At 45.3% G+C, this 14,659-nt stretch overlaps 1 protein-coding gene across 1 annotated transcript in view; it reads left to right on the forward strand.

The window, feature by feature from the left end:
- LOC135702689 (probable serine/threonine-protein kinase DDB_G0267686) overlaps positions 1–10,227 on the forward strand; it is a 140,920-nt gene extending 130,693 nt beyond the window's left edge. The window contains exons 3-4 of the mRNA XM_065223714.1: positions 9,475–9,991; positions 10,081–10,227. Of these exons, the coding sequence (XP_065079786.1) occupies positions 9,475–9,991; positions 10,081–10,227 (664 nt within the window). The remainder of the gene's footprint in view (positions 1–9,474; positions 9,992–10,080) is intronic.
- Positions 10,228–14,659: the final 4,432 nt, after the last annotated feature.

Raw genomic sequence — 14,659 nt, forward strand, 5'->3', positions numbered from 1 at the left:
TCTAGAGCAGTTGTTGTCGAAATCTAATAACAGCAAGTTGAACGGGAACTTGACCGTATTTGTTTTTGTTATATAAGGAGCTCGGTGGCCTAGTAGCGACCGATTTTGCTTATTGAGCAGAATATTATGGGTTCAATCTCAAGCTCTTTCACATTATAGAGTAAACAAGTACGGAAAAGAAATAATATTCGAGTTTTGGGGAAGACTACTTGATCGGAATCTATTACAAATCCTTCTCAAGTAAAGTTTTTATCGTAGTAGCAGGAAGTTTAACAGGAACTTGGTCGTAATTGTTTTGTGAAGTAAGAAGCTCGGTGGCCTTTTGGCAACAGATTTTACTTGCTGCGCAGAAAACCATGGGTTCAATAGCAAGCTGCTTCACATTATAGAGTTATACTTTAACTCAGCTTTTTTTTTAATAATACGATGTAGAGCGTAGAAATTCGGTTGGAGGGCCGCATACGTAATATGTAGAAGTAATATTTGATTTGTAGGAAAGACTTGTTGATCGGAAATCTATATCAAATCCTTCTTCTTCTCAAGAGCAGTTGTTGCGTCGTCGGTAAATCACCGCCGGGATAGCAACGTGTTGTTGTGATATAAGGAGCTCGGTGGCCTAGTGGCGACCGATTTTGATTACTGAGCAGAAGACCGAGGGTTCAATACCACGCTTCTTCGCGCTATTGAATCGTTAGGACATCAATACAGCACATCGTTTACCAAAACGAATCCTGCTGCAATCCCAATGCTTTTATCCAACATCGCAATGATATCTCGTGGAAGTGCAAAGGTGTTCTCGGCTTTCATTAAAGAGTGTATTACGTTAACATATTCCTACCCATTCCTTGCTTGACCAGCATTCGGACGTGGCCAGCGGTGGTATTACCTAGTTTGAGATCACCAGTATTTACTAGAAATACTCAGAGGGAAAGATGGGCGGAGTGTATGTTTTGAGCCAAATGAACTGTCAAAATCTTAGAGAAACCAAAAATATTCCCATTAGAATTTTTCCGAGGATTTCTTATTCTTACTAGATGCGAGTATTGCAATCGAACAGAAATGAAATCACCTTTATGTTTCGTGTGCTTCTCAAATTCAGCTAGTTTTTGGAATCTAACTCTGTTGATTAATTGATCTTAGTTGGTTAATTTAGGCACCAAGAAATGTGCAAAATATCGCGATGCACTCAATTATTATTTTGCACGTTAATCGGATCAAAAGTAAAAGTCATGTGAAATGCTAGCTTCTAGCAAGGGTTGCAAAATAATTTAGGTACAAAACCCTGCTGCCGAATTGTATTTTGTCTTCTGTGCCCATCTCTCCCCTTTGAGTATTTCTGGTATTTACACATTGAGGATGTTTGCTAGTCCCAAGCAACGTCTATTGGTTCTTTGTGTAATTACAGCTGATCTGGCAATAGTGGAGATGCATCCACGGGCGGTCAATCATACTCATGCTCGTAGTAAAACGTAAAATCACACGTTTCGTTCTGTGTGAGAAAAATCGTCGTTTCAAATCAAAGTGCAGCACATCGTGCTGGGTGCTCGCAATGCTTTGAATAAACCATCATCGCACAAATTATGCAAAACATGGGCCATTAAATCGCATGATAGCCTCTTACAAACAATACTGCGAAAACATACGGAACCATTACTCGTAAGAAGTAAGTGAAGAGATGAACCAGCCTCTGGCTAGAAAGCCTCGCTAATAAAGATAATCTTATCCAATCTCGTAAGAAGTAAAAATAGAATAGCAGACAATTTATTTTAAATATTAAAAGCAAATTTATAAATCCTCTTCAGTGTCTTGTACTAAGACTCGTCTATGTATTTGTACAAGTCTACATCGGTTGACGAAATAAATAAATAAACCAAATAAAATATATATATATAAACCATTATCGCTATAGTTATTAAATTTATATTTAGGATCCTAAAAGGTGTTCTATATCAAATTGCATCACGGGAAAAACGCTGCAGAAAATTACCTAGTTGATCGATCCTTTTCAAACTTTCAGTCCATAATATATACTTTCGTGTCCTACAAAGTTGGGATGGCAGCGTATCTGAAGTCCAAAGCAATGTATTTGGACACATGGCCCTCTGGCATAAAATTCCGGGAGTTCGAAGACACTGGTAAAAACCGGGATTTTTTAAAACCCACTACCATCGTCAGCTTCCGAGACAGCGAATGCGAGCAAGTAGGCTCTTGCTCTAGTCCCGCAAAAACGGTTCAAGCACTTCATCGTCCGAATCCACCAGATACGCTCCCCCTTACAATTTTTTACCAGAATATCCGCGGATTAAGAACTTAAACTAGCGATCTTCGTTTGGCATTATTATCTTGTGACTATGACGTCATTGCGCTGACCGAAACGTGGCTTGGCAGCGACATATTAAACTCTGAACTCTCGTCCGACTATGTGATTTATCGTCTCGATCGGAATCCAGCCACATCTCAACTGCTACGTGGTGGCGGCTTACTGATCGGTGTCAAAAAGCATTTACGTTGTAAGTTGGTTCCACTAGTTAATGCCAACTGTTTAGAGCAAGTGTTGCGTCTACTTAAGGCCTAACTCGGACTACGTCATGTACTCCAATCATGCATCTTGTGTTCAAGAATTGTGTGAGCTTGCTGAAACTACCGATACAGTCATAGTTTTGGGAGACTATAATCCGCCTAGAATATCATGGCAATTTGATGCCGACATGAATTCTTACATCCCGACCAACGCTTCATCTGAACAAGAAATCGCTTTGACTCAGTCGATCCTTGCATGTGGATTACAGCAGGTTCAGGAGACGAGAGATTACTTGACCTGGCTTTCGTTAGTGATACTGACAGAATCGAACTTTTCGAATCGCCCTGTGGAGTTTTAAAACTCGACGCTCATCACAAATCTTTTATCATCAAATTTGACTACCTTCGTAATACTGACGACGTTGGGCTGGACTGCTGTTATTACGATTTCAACTTCTGCAATGAACCCCTTATCAATGCCCGGATAGGCTCGATAGACTGGACGACGCTTTTGACTGATTGTTGACGATGTTGTTTTCCGGTTTTATGGTGCCATTTTCGATATCATCCACGAATATACTCCTATTCGACGACATTGCCTCCGTGTTCACTACAATCAACCATTGTGGACCATGGAACTTAGGAACCTCCGAAACAGATGACGGAAAGCAAGGAAACGTCTTTTCAAACAACGAACTGAGGAAAACAGGCGATTACTTCACGACATGGAGGAGCACTACACCAGTTTTCCATGAATATGTATTGCGCATTGCGTCGGAGGCAAAGTGGGATCCATCGTCTTTTTGGACCTACGTGAAGAAACTTAGGCGGAATGGCGGTATACCACTCGATGTGTCCTATAAAGAAGCTCGTGCTGACTCCGCGGAAGCAGCTTCTGATCTCTTCGCAAAATTCTTCAAGGATGTTTTTTCGACTACCCCTCCCGCTCATTCTCCGGATGATCGTCGTGACTGGATGAGCAGCATAGCTCATTACAACTTGCATTTGCCGCAGTTGGATGTATCTGGTGAAGAGGTGATGAAAGTTCTTTCATCTGTAGATCCTTCTAAAGGCCCTGGTCCAGACTGTTTGCCACCATCGTTCATTAAGAAATTTTCTGCATCTCTCGCTTCACCTGTGTCGATTATCTTCAATCGTTCGCTAGTTAGTGGTGTTTTCCCCACAATGTGGAAACATCCACAACGTTGTAAATTATCGCGGAATTTCGATTCTAAGCTGCCTCCCAAAAGCTCTGGAGAAGATCGTATATGAGCTCGCTGATCAACTCCATTGAAAAACGACGACAAGTTTATGCGATCTACGTGGACTTCAGTAAGGCGTTCGATGGGGTTCCACATGTGCTTGCAGTGGACAAAATGAGGTGTATGGGATTACCTAATTGGGCTACGAAGTGGCTTCAGTCTTACTTAACCTACCGCTCAGCCTATGTGAGCATTAACGGTGTTAATTCGCCTAGTTTCGAGATACCCTCTGGTGTTCCCCAAGGTAGCCATTTGGGGCCTTTAATTTTCATCCTGTTCGTGAACGATCTGTGTAGTCGACTGTTCGACTGTTATGTTGTATGTTATTGTATGTTATGTTCGCCGATGACTTAAAGATCTTTCGTACAATTAAGTCAAGACTTGACTGTTGCGCACTCCAGAAGAATATTGATTCCCTTTTGCGTTGGTGTACATTGAACGGTATGCAGGTTAATGTCACAAAATGCTGCGCAATATCTTTTAGCCGTTCACGCGAGCCCTTACGACATGACTATAGGTTAGGACTCAGTAGTTTGCTCTTCGTTTCTTCAGTTAAGGATTTGGGTGTTATCATCGACTCTAAAGTCAGATTCAATGAGCACATCTCCATGATAACTGCTAAAGCATTCGCCACATTAGGTTTCTTGAACGGTGTTTCACAAACGCATTCCAGGACATCTACGCGCTGAAATCACTATACTGTGCTCTCGTCCGCAGTCTTCTAGAGTATGCTGTTGTTGTGTGGGCACCCTTTCACGCTATTCAAGCTAACTGAATCGAAGCTATTCAGCGAAACTTCGTAAGATACGCTTTAAGTGTTCTGCCCTGGAACGATTCGGTAAATTAGCCGCGTTACGAAGAACGGTGCAGGCTGATTGACCTGGACACGTTGGCAGCAAGGAGGAAACTACTTCAGCGACTCTTCGTGTTTGGATTGCTTAACGGTGACGTGGATTGCAACTCTCTTGTGAGCCAAATCTACATCAATGCTCCTCAAAGAGTTCTACGTAGTTACACGCTTCTGTGGCAACCTACTCATCGGACCAACTATGGATTCAACGAACCGTGGACTTTGTGCTGTCGTGTGTTTAATGAAACGTTTGATGTATATGATTTTAACATTAGTAAGTCTACTTACAGACATAGAATTCGACACCTAGCCTAGAAAATATCTGTACAACATTATGTTGAAGATTTAATTAATTAAATATAACCCTATTTTAAGCTTTTGGCATAATTGTTTCATTTAACTTCAATACCATAACCTTACGATGAACTCCACTCATTAGGTTCAGAACAACATCTGGCTGCAGCTTCTTCTGTACGGAAACCCACTTTTCTTCATGTCTTCCTCAGATTTGACCTCCTTGGGTTGCTTCCGTAGTGCCTGCTTCATAATAGCCCAGTATTTTTCGATGGGCCTTAGTTCCGGTGCGTTGGGAGGGGTGGGGGGTTGGTCATGTCTTTGGGTACCACTCCAGTACAACATTTGAATAGTGGCACGAAGCTAGATCCGGCCAGAAGATCGTAGGGCCCTCGCTTCAACAGAGCAGAGGAAGCAGACGCTTATGTAGACACTCCTTGAGGTAGATCTCCCCATTTACAGTCCCGGTAGTCACAAACGGCGCACTCCGTTTGCCACATGAGCAGATCGCTTGCCAAATCATGTATTTCTTGGCAAACTTTGAAAGTTTCTGCTTCCTTACTTCCTTCGGAACATCAAACTTGTGCTGGGCGGTGGAGAACAGTAGCCCCGAAAGCTGCCGGAACGGTTAAACGGTTAAACGCTGTCACGACACGTTTGTGATCCTGATCACTAATAGTACATCCATTCTGACCGCACTTCTCCTTCCGTTCGATGCTCAGAGTTTCGTAATAACGTTTAATCACACGACTCACCGTTGACTGCACGATTCCGAGTTGTTTTCCGATGTCCCGATGAGAGAGTTGATGAATTTCCAGTTGCTCGTGCAAAATCAATTCACGACGTTGCTTTTCGGGTGACGCCATTTTTCCAACTATCGAAAAACTGACAGCGATAAAAATACAGTGTAAACAATACACTCTAAACTACTTTTACCCAAATTTTCAAGAGAAAATATCCAATGGGTAATTTTCTACAGCGTTTTTTTCGTGATGCAATTTGATGTGGGACACCCTTTAGAACCACCTTGGTTGTCTAATTTCTCTTGAATTTTCCTTGAAAATAACCTGGAAATCAGTTCAGAACTTCCTTGGTATTATTCTTAAGAATCACCAGAAATTAGGTGGTAATACTTGCAAGCAATCCTTAAGTTTTGCTTGAAATTCTCCTCACAATCACATTTGAAGTCCTCACAACTAATATGGAATTTCACTGAGAACTTCTAAGAAATTCTGCGAAAAGTCGAGAATCCGAAGGGACTTTTCATTCGTTTTATGAAGAATTTCTATCCATTGAATGCGCGCTAAAATTATTTAGAAATGTTCACTTTAGTGTCACAGTATTAATTACTGCACTTAATTCAAAATCTAAAAGAAGTGGTCCTAGATCTAATTCAAGTTAAACATTTCTTAAACAGTCCAACCATTCTATTTTTTACTCAACCAAATAGGCCCTTTGTACCCAAGTAACCAGCAAGCCCGAAAATTCGCCTTTTTGCAATATAAGGCTGATACACGGCTAAAATAGGGCATGCTAAGCTTTATATTATCCTTATATTGCAAAGAGGCGAATTAGCGGGCTTGTTGGTTACTTGGGTAATTCTGTAACTCAGTAAAACTTAAAACATCTAGAAAAAAAACTGTTTCGCACAAAGCGTTCAATTTAATATTATACACAAAAGGTGCTTGTCATCGATGCTGTAAACCCCGGGAAGCCGAGAAAATTTCCTCAAACGGACCAGGAATCCAACCCGCCACCTCCGGTTTGGAAATTCCGTGCCATTACTGACTAAGCTATCTGAGACACTTACATGAAGCTGCAGTTTTTTTTTCCTGGAGCAAACAAACCTATTAAAATGCAATAAATCATACCATCGTGTCATTGCAAACAATTGAAAAAGCTCATCTTAAAGAATCATCCAATTGATCGTCCCCTTGGGACAAACCAAGCTTTTCACGCCAAACTTCGCAATCAATCATAACAATAACAAGGCAAAAAACCTGCACAGGTCTCCGCTTCGGAGGGCGGACGTGTTCTCAATTTAGGAAAAGCGAGATAACTTCGAAGCTGGCAACCAATTAATTCCCAGATTATTCAAATTGCATTGTGATTAATCTACGGACTTATCCAAGTGGTCTGAGCTCGGTTGCGAGAAAAAAAAAGTGCATGATAATTATCGTAGCCGGGCAGATGCATCGATGCGCGCACATACTTCACAGAAAACTATGCAAAGACTGGGGGGCGGGTGCACACATTCGGTTTCGATTTCCTTCGATTTTCGCACCCTACTTTCCACCCTACGGAGGGAGACGGGTTGGTGGCGCGTCGGAGGAAAGCGGATTTTCATCTCTCGCAGTGGTTGATCGATAGTTTTTCGTCGGTAACGGATGGTAAGATGGATGGCGGATGACTCAAGGCGGAAAGTTTCAATCCTGTTTGCAATCAATCACGATTCCATTTTGAAATCAGGTAAAATTTGATTGTAATTTCCCTTCTAAAATATACAATTTGGACGTCCACACACCACTCGTTCCGAATCGATTAGCTGGCTGTAGTTGACTGCTGCGGGGGAGGGGGAGGCAGTGGAGGGACCGACATAGTTGATCGATAAAATCCAGTCTGGTCTGGTCTGCTGGTTGTAATCTAGGTTGTGACATTCAACATATCCGCGCTCGCGTGGAGCGCGAAAGTGGTTCAATGTCCTGCATCACATATACTGATAGGCTCGTCAGCGCATAGGTATTGATCCTACGGCAGTCATTTCCGTTCCGTTCACCTGTTGCTACCGGCCAGCTAGCTACCAGTCAGTGTGCAGTGTGCGTGAGTGATACGTTGATTGCTGTCACCCCTCGGGGCTTTCACGGCGAGATTTGCAATCGAACCGAGGCAGCAGGCTCAGCTGATTGAATGCTAAGAAAAGTGGTAGACTGATGAGATTTTAATTGACTTTGGACCGTGTCCGTTAGTTCTGTCTGACCCATCGCATTGGTGTAAGTGGCTGTTTGGGTCTTTGGAATGAGGTATCGCCAAAGGCAGTCGGCTTAATGGAACCCGGGGGCCTAAAATTAGCCCAGACAGTGGAGGAGGTGCTGTATGGGGGGATGGAATTTTTATCGTGAGCTGGAGAGGACCAGAAGAGGAGGTATTTTTTCAAGCTTGAAATTCCAAAGTGGTTCCAAGAGCACCAAAACGGCATTAAATACGTCAAAATGGTCTCAAAACTGTTAAAATGGTAAAAGGGCCTTAAATCATCAACAGCCTGAAAACCCTCAAAATAGCCTTGAAAATGACTAAATAACCTGAAAAGTGTCAACATGACAGCATCACCAAAATGTTTAAAAACCACCAAAATAGCACATACATTAATAGATAAAACACACAGTGATAAATCATGTATAGTTATGAGTCATTTAATGAAATATTACAAATATGGTATCTATTTTTGATAAAAATATTTCTTGCAAGTTGGTAGTTGGCGTGATAAGAAATACAAATTTACACGCCTGAATGTTTACACCACAAGAAATATTTAAAATTTGGTGGGGCAAAAGATCGTTTGAGGTTTTTGTAGCCCGTGCAAAATAAAACTCATTGTATTTTACACATATTTAGGAGATCTTTCAGAGCCAAACTTTCCCCCGAAAAGTCACAACAATTTGAGATGTTTTCGAAGAGTTATAGGCACTTATATCATTTTAACCCATTTTGGGGGCGTAGAACAAGAAAATTTCAATGGTGAAGACTTCACTGAAGAGATAATTTTATGTCAGGACACTACCCTAGTAGCACGCTTGTCACAAATCAATTGTAGAAACTTATATACGACTTATTTCAGTCATAAACAAGTTGCTGTAACTTATTGTGATGAAAGTGTGCTACTCGGGTATTGCGTTTCTCTTGTAGGTTTTTTAAGGGGTGAGCAGTTCCACGCTAAACGATGAATCTGAAAAACTTTACCTTCTCAGATTTACACAATTGTTTGTTATGGGCAATGATTCACATTTTTGCTTAAATTTGACCAAGGAGCAAACAAATGTAAGCAAACAAACACGTCATATGTGTGCGTGACGCTGAGAAAATGCTAAAAGAAGCGCGGACGTAAGACGATAATACGTAAGTTCCCTTATATAAAAAAAATATTTTAAGGCATATGGGGGAAATGGCTCTAATGTTGGCCAATGGGTCTAAGATTGGGCCCATCGCTAAAAAATCTGCTATTTATCAATTTTATCTAGATGAACGCGTCATTGAGAAGGTACTAATGGATATTTTTGGTCGCTATTGAAAATTAAGTCGATTGCTGAATTTATGTATGGGCTCAAATTAGGGGCATAATCGAAATGACGTGTGCGATAAAGTTGAAGGGAACAATAATATCTTTCTGGGAGAAATTTTCTTTTTTTTTAATTTTAAGCATAAATTGTTAAAAGCCCTAATATCTCGAAGTGTCCATGCCCGATTTTTTTTTTTCAATAAACCGCATCGCAAACCTACCAAAGGAAAATGGAAGTAATTGTTTCGCAATCACCTCCAACCACCGGTTATCAGACCCTCGCCATCCTCTCGGAAATCTCCAATGTCCAACTCACCACCACCAAGTACTTCGAACACTCGCAACAACCATCGCCAAGCATACCTGTGTATGGCCTCGGGTAGCCGGGGCACCGTTGAACCGGAAGCTATATCCCAACCGGAATCTTCGGACACCCCCCCGACGCTCGAACCAACCTGCGGTCCTCGGGCGAAGAATAAACAGAAGAGCCCAGCGGTAGCCCCTGGTAGCCGGGGCCCCGTCGGTGCGGACGCCACTCCCACACCGGAACTGACCGCAACCCCCCGGCGCCGGGGGAAGTCTGGAAGAGGGACGCACAAGGGCGGAAACGCTTATCCCCCTACGGACAACGAGGGAGTCAAGTCTGCTCGTGATATCGGGACGGATAAGAGCTCATCAACCCATTCCCCGAAGGACTCCGAGGGAATCGAAACCGCCGCCACAACGACCGAAGTCACTAGAACGTCACCGGGTAGCACATCCTCCGCTTCCGTTGGGACATCTCTGCCCAGGGTGGGTGGAACGACTCCACCTGCCTTTGGTGGGGCTCTGTCTCATTCGCTCATTCGGCATACTAAATCGACCTTTCGTCCGTTTCGCAGCACTACGATGCATCGAGTATGTTCGATATTAGCCTACCCGACGACCAGAGCAGCAGCCATCACCGTGATGAAACTGGGTCCTCGGGTTCGTACAGCTCGTACCCCCTACCGGCCTTGCCAAAGCCGATAAAGTTCCTGTTGCAATAAAACATCAACGGTTTCTTGCATCATCTAGCGGATTTGGAGCTGCTATTTCAAGCCAATTCTCCCTGGGTGATAGCACTCCAGGAAGTCAACAAGGGAACAGTTGAGCAGATGAACCGTTCGTTGGGCGGAAGATACTGCTGGACAGCTAAACGTGGGAACAATTTCCGACACTCCGTCGCCATCGGGGTTCTGAAGGAGGTCCCGTTTCGGTTTATCGACCTTGACTTAGAGCTTCCCATTTTTGGAGTTTGCTTGGAGGAACCAGCCAACATCGCAATAGCATGCGCATACCTGCCTTGTGGGAGATTAGCAAACCTCAACGGTCAAATCGACAGCATCTTCGATAACCTACCTGAACCGCGTATATTTTTGGGTGACTTGAACGCGCACCACTCTAGCTCTAGTTTGAAATCCTCCCTTTGATCATGCTTAATGACGGATCGCCGACCTTTTTCAATGGACGGTACACCACGGCGATCGATGTAACTGCTGTTAGACGTTCCCTCGCTGGAAAAATGCAGTGGAGCCGGTTAAGGTGCAACTTTTTGCCGCCGCTATACCGGCAGAAACGCGGATACCTCGGTGGCGCTATGACGAAGCCGATTGGGAGAGTTACGGTGAAACCTTCCAGTCGCTCCTTCAACAACGTAACCCTGACAGCATCGAGAGTCTCACTGAAGCAATAAACACAGCTGCGTCAGAAACCATCCCAAAAACCAACAGCATTCCGGGGCGTAAAGCCCTCAGATGGTGAACGAGGAAACGAAGAATAACTGCCTTCTTCCCGGCAAAAAGCCCTTCGACGAGTCAATCGGCTTCCCATAGATGATCCGGATAGGGAAAACGCACTCTGCATCTATCAAAAACGGCACAACCAGTGTCGCCAATTGGTCCGAGATGCCAAACGATCCGGACTTCCTCGAAAGCATAAATGCCTCACAGTCTTCGGCGGAACTCTGGGGTAAGGTCAACGCCCTCAGTGGCAAGCGCCGTACGGCCACACTGCATATACAGGTAGACGGCGCTGCAGTCTCCGACCCCGGAATCGTTGCAGATAAGCTTGGCGACTATTTCGCTGACCTCTCTGCGATTTCCAAGTACGAGGCGACCTTTCAACGGCTAGCAAACCCATCGACTTCGTCCGTAAGCAGTTTTCGAGTTTCTCCGGACACGAACAACCTGAAGATCAATCACGATTTCACCTGGCAGGAGCTTCAGTTTGCGCTTAGTAGAAACAACGGGAAATCAGCCGAACTTGCCTATCCCGGGTAAAGTAAAAATGCTGTAACTCTTCAACCAGCTTTGGCAGACAGACTCGTATCCAGAGCATTGGAGGGAGAGCTTGGTTGTCCCCATCCCCAAAGCAAACAAGCCGACACGGGATGTGGCGAAGTTTCGACCCAATGCGCTCACCTGCTGCATGGCAAAGGTTTTCGAGCGGAAGGTCAACCGACGACTGAAGCAGTTTTTCGAGTTTGGCGGCTTTTTAGACCATCGCCAACACGCATTCCGGCAAGGCCACGGTACATCTACGTATTTTGCGACGCTAGGAGAGCTTCTCAAGGATGCCAAGGATAATGGTCTCCATACGGAGTTGGTTTCCCTGGACATTGCGAAGGCCTTCAACCGTACATGGACGCCCGCGGTACTGAAGCAACTCGTCAGATGGGGCCTTAGCGGCCATATCATACATTTCGTCCAAAATTTCCTGACTGGCAGATCCTTCCGAGGTTCTGTGGCGTTCCCCAAGGTTCTGTGATCGCTGTCACTTTGTTCCTGGCAGCCATGAACAGTGTCTTCGAGCGGTTATCAGCGAACATCTACATTTTCGTGTACGCAGACGACGTGCTAATCGTAGCCACAGGTCAAACTCCGGGACGAACGAGGATTAGAGCCCAAGCAGGGGTTTACGCCGTAGCCAGATGGGCCGCTTCGAAAGGTTTTCAGCTGTCTGCTGGAAAGAGCGCTAGGTGCCACGTTTGCCAGTACCGACATCGTATCTGCGGACCTCCCATAAAGATCGGTAATCAAGCTGCTGGGGGTTGTCATTGACCAGCACCTTCAAGGGGTCAAGACCAGCAGTCGCAGCAGGATCAACCTCATCCGCACAATCTCTCGTCCCCACCGGTCCAGCAACAGAGAAGTACGTTTCCGTGTTGCCCGGGCCATCGTAGACAACCGGCTGATGTATGGACTGAAGCTGACCTGCATCGCTACCGAAAAGGCAATACAAATACTCGCTCCGGTGTACAATAGCTACACGCGCATCATCTCCGGTCTCCTACCCTCGACGCCAGCCGATGCCAGCTGTGTCGAAGCCGGCACTCTCCCTTTCCGGTACCGCATCTACGCAGCCATTGCCAACAAAGCCGCTGCATTTTCAGCAAATACCTCCGGAAACGACAGAATCTGCCTCCTCAGCGAGGGGGACAGAGTTCTCCGTACAATCGCCAACGTAGAGCTCCCCCCAGTGGCCAAGATTCACTGGTACGGAGATATGAGTTGACAATCTCCCGCACCAAACATCGACAGCCGGATAAAGGAGAAGTTCAGAGCCGGGGACAATTCCGTAGCCGTTAGAATATCGGTAGCAGAGCTGACCGGATTGTACCCAAACTACATGCATCGTTACACGGACGGGTCAAGATCCAGAGCTGGAGTCGGAATGGGAATCGCTGGTGACATTTCCCCAACGAGTAGAAGTCTGCCAAAACAATGTTCGCTGTTCTCGGCAGAAGCAGCGGCTATTCTTCATGCCGTCCTGCGGATTGCCCAATCCTGATCCTGTCGGACTCCCACAGTGTTATTCAGGCCCTTTGGTCGGAGGTCACGGTCCACCCCTGGATCCAGGGCATCTTGAAGGTTGCGCCACCAAACACTACAGAACACATGGATTTCCGGACACTGCGGGATCCCAGGGAACATCGAGGTGGACAACCTAGCCGGGTCAGGCCCATCGGGTCCTCGGTACTCGCACAAGGTACCGTTGCAGGACGTGAAGAGATGGATCACTTGCACAGTGCGGACAGCGTGGGCAACGGAATGGTCCACTGCCAGACTTCCGTTTATTAGGTGACATCGGAAAGTGGACGGACCTTGCAAGCCTGCGAGATCAGAGGATTTTTTCCAGACTCCGGACAGGACACTCCCTAATCTCACAAGATTTCAGCGGAGGACCCTTCAGGAAGACCTGTGAATTCTGCAATATTCCTTCGACGGTGGAGCACGTGTTAAGCGTATGTCCACAATTCGAGCACCTTCGTTGCCTACACGGTCTGCCTGCCAGCGTACGGGACACGCTAGCAGACGTGCCCTCAACTCAAGCAGCTGTACTGCGCTTTTTGAAGGCGGCGAAGCTATACTGCACTGTGGCTGGGGGACCTATTTCTAAGGCTTCCCACCCTTTACGGAGATGAACTAGCCTACGGCTAAAAATCTCCTACAGCAAGAAAAAAAATGCTGAGAAGATTAACTACAACATTCTGGCAAACATCCTAGGTGAGTTCCGACTAATTGCCTGGTTACTAGCTTGTTCTAAGACTGAATTAAATTCACTTGAAAAAGCCTACCCAATAACATTTTGGATTTTTAAAAGCTGAATAAGGCGGTTTTTAGCCGAAAAAAACTTATTTCTAGCTGAAGCTATGGTTCAACTTTAACTATTTGTTGGGTGCCTTACAACTCAGTCAATAGCTCACCTCTATCATTCGATATCCTCCTCAATCTCGAGTTAGGAAGATTTGACTATGATTACAGCCCAAGCAGCCCTATCGCTGCCATTTCCGTGAAATTTAATATCTAAATTCAAACCTTCTGTCAATGTCTAAATTTAAGCTGGGGAGTCCTTGGCTCCTAACCCCCGAAAAGTTCGACCCACTTTCCCCTTCTTGTATGCGCGTGTATATTTAGCACTCATGTTCTCCATGGTGGTGGTTGCGTTGATCCACAAACATAACCCCCCATCCCCTCTTTGGCACCCTTTGCCGGCCATCAGGCGGAGAGACCTGCTGCTTGCGCATAATAAAAGGAAGTTGGAATGTGGCTCAGTGGCCACCATTTTCGGCGCTGGCTGCTCTGCTGGTAAAAACCTGACCCGCTGCGCGCACGCCGCTCACGTTTTTTCGTTGCCGCGGCCACCGCCACTGCTCATTACCATTATTATGATGTCGCGATCGCGCGATGGTGGTTGATGTTGTTGCTGCACCAAGGCCAACCCCAACGGGGCTTGCACACCTCAACCCCCCCCGTGATGATCGTGGTCTCTTCGTGGTGAGTTGAATGGGAAAATGGGGGAAGTCAAACTATTCAAGCACCTTGATTGAGTCGGATTTTGGATACTAAGTAAGGTGCTACAGCGCGGGTCCGTTAGGTTCTCTCGCCCTCTGCCACCCACCAACCAACCCCACCGCAAAAAACACATCGACATCGCGAT

This window comes from Ochlerotatus camptorhynchus, unplaced genomic scaffold (assembly GCF_037179485.1).
Source record: "Ochlerotatus camptorhynchus isolate MF236.1 unplaced genomic scaffold, CSIRO-AGI_Acam_v1.1 ptg000196l, whole genome shotgun sequence".
Classification (NCBI taxonomy): Eukaryota; Metazoa; Arthropoda; class Insecta; order Diptera; family Culicidae; genus Ochlerotatus; species Ochlerotatus camptorhynchus.